General features: G+C 40.4%; 1 protein-coding gene across 1 annotated transcript; it reads left to right on the top strand.

Annotated features, from left to right (window-relative positions):
* The first annotated feature begins 1367 nt into the window (after positions 1-1367).
* On the top strand, positions 1368-1664 carry LOC101601034 (ORM1-like protein 1). The gene has a single exon (XM_045144579.1). The coding sequence runs from the start codon at positions 1368-1370 to the stop codon at positions 1662-1664; it is 297 nt and encodes a 98-aa protein (XP_045000514.1).
* The last annotated feature ends 432 nt before the right edge of the window (positions 1665-2096 follow it).

Raw genomic sequence — 2096 nt, 5'->3', positions numbered from 1 at the left:
GGTGAACCAATGAGTTAATTGGGGTTACTTTCAGGAGAATGGGTGAGGAATTACTTACAGGAGCATGGATGACTCAAAGGCAGCTGCACCAGAAAGTTCACCCCAGCACAAGTGATAACTTATGAAACCACATCCCTGGAACCCCCTGCTCCACTTGCAGGGGCTCAGTTGGCCAGAGTCCTCCCTAGGAACTAAGAACCTTGTAAATATCAGTAGTTTCCCAAAACTTGTGAGTTGCTTACTTCTTAAGCCTAGTAAATTTCAATTTACTCCCAGAGTTTCCAGCATAGAACATTTCAATTCAGAGGAACTGCTATACAACACTTGTTACCAGCCATTTTTCCTGGAGTAAAATGGAAACTCAATAGACTTTGCATTTCCTTAGGGCTTAAAGATGTCTAACACCCTTTCAAATAGTTATTGGCCTTATTTGTGTTTCTCCTTTTGAGAACTATTCAGTTTATCAGCCCATTTAGTATTTGAGAGGTAATTTTTGTTGTTTAATTTTTATAGTTTTTATACATTATAGATATTAACACCCTTGTCTGATACATAATTGGCAAATATTTTCCCCTTCTATAGACTGTCTCTTCACTCAGCTAAGTGATTCTTTTGCTATATAGAAGTGTTTTAATTTTATGTAATCCCATTTATCAATTAGTGCTTTTGAAGTGCTTTTCAAGACGTTCTTGCATATGCCTAATATACTCGAGTGCTTTTCTTATGTTTTCCAACTTGCAGTTTGAAAAGTTCCATTTTGAGTTGATTTTTGTGCAAAGTGAGAGACATGGTTCTCGTTTCATTATTCTGCAGGTGGATGTTCACTATTCTCAGCACCAGTCGTTAGGAGGCTTTTTTACCAAGGCATATATTTGCCAACTTTGTTCATTCAAAACTGTATTGTTCATTTTCCAAGGATTTGTGTAGTTTCTGTGGTTTTGCTTGCTACTGATTTCTAGTTTTATTCCACTATGATCTGATGAGATATTAGAAATATTTTTTTTATTTTATTTGAGAGGACAGACAGAGAGAGAAAGAGGCAGGGAGACAGGAGAGTGGGCGCGCCAGGGCTTCTAGCCACTGCAAACAAACTCCAGTCGTGTGCGCCCCCTTGTGCATCTGGCTAACGTGGGTCCTGGGGAATCGAGCCTTGAACCGGGGTCCTTAGGCTTCACAGGCAAGCACTTAACCGCTAAGCCATCTCTCCAGCCCTAGAAATAATTTTGATTCTTTTGTTAAGAATTGTTATGTGGGCTCCCCCCAGCCTCCCCCCCCCCCCCCCCCAGCATTTGGTCATGAGGAAATAAATCCACAATCGCCTCTGGGCTGGTTCTGCATTGTGCTGGGACTTGGGCTGCGGAGCAAACATGAGGGTTGGAGTTGCCCACAGTGAGGTGAATCCAAATATCCATGTAATGAATAGCAAGGGTATGTGGCTGACATATGCATTGGGAATTGGCTTGTTTCATATTGTCTTGCTCGGCATTCCCTTCTTCAGTGTTCCTGTTGCTTGGACCTTAACAAATACTATACATAATCTGGGCATGTATGTATTTTTGCATGCAGTGAAAGGAACACCTTTTGAGACTACTGACCAGGGGAAAGCAAGGCTCCTAACGCATTGGGAACAACTGGGCAATGGAGAACAGTTTACATTGTCATGAAAATTTTTTACAATTTTCCCAATAATTCTATACTTTCTGGCAAGTTTTTATATGAAGTATGATCTGACTCACTTCATCCTAAACACAGTTTCTATCCTGTGTGTACTTATTCCAAAGATGCCACAACTACATGGTGTTCAGATCTTTGAAATTAATAAGTATTGAAATGTTCTACAATTAAACAAATTTTTTTTTTTTTTTTTTTTTTTTTTTTTTTGGTTTTTTGAGGTAGGGTCTCACTCTGGTCCAGGCTGACCTGGAATTAACTCTGTAGTCTCAGGGTGGCCTTGAACTCATGGCGATCCTCCTACCTCTGCCTCCCGAGTGCTGGGATTAAAGGCGTGCGCCACCACACCCGGCTCTAAACAAAATTATTAAAACTACTAAGTTTCTTGTAAGGAAGGAGTAGTTAGTAAATAACACTGTTGCTGT

This window comes from Jaculus jaculus, chromosome 2 (genome assembly GCF_020740685.1).
Source record: "Jaculus jaculus isolate mJacJac1 chromosome 2, mJacJac1.mat.Y.cur, whole genome shotgun sequence".
Classification (NCBI taxonomy): Eukaryota; Metazoa; Chordata; class Mammalia; order Rodentia; family Dipodidae; genus Jaculus; species Jaculus jaculus.
This window is presented reverse-complemented; position numbering and strand designations above follow the sequence as displayed.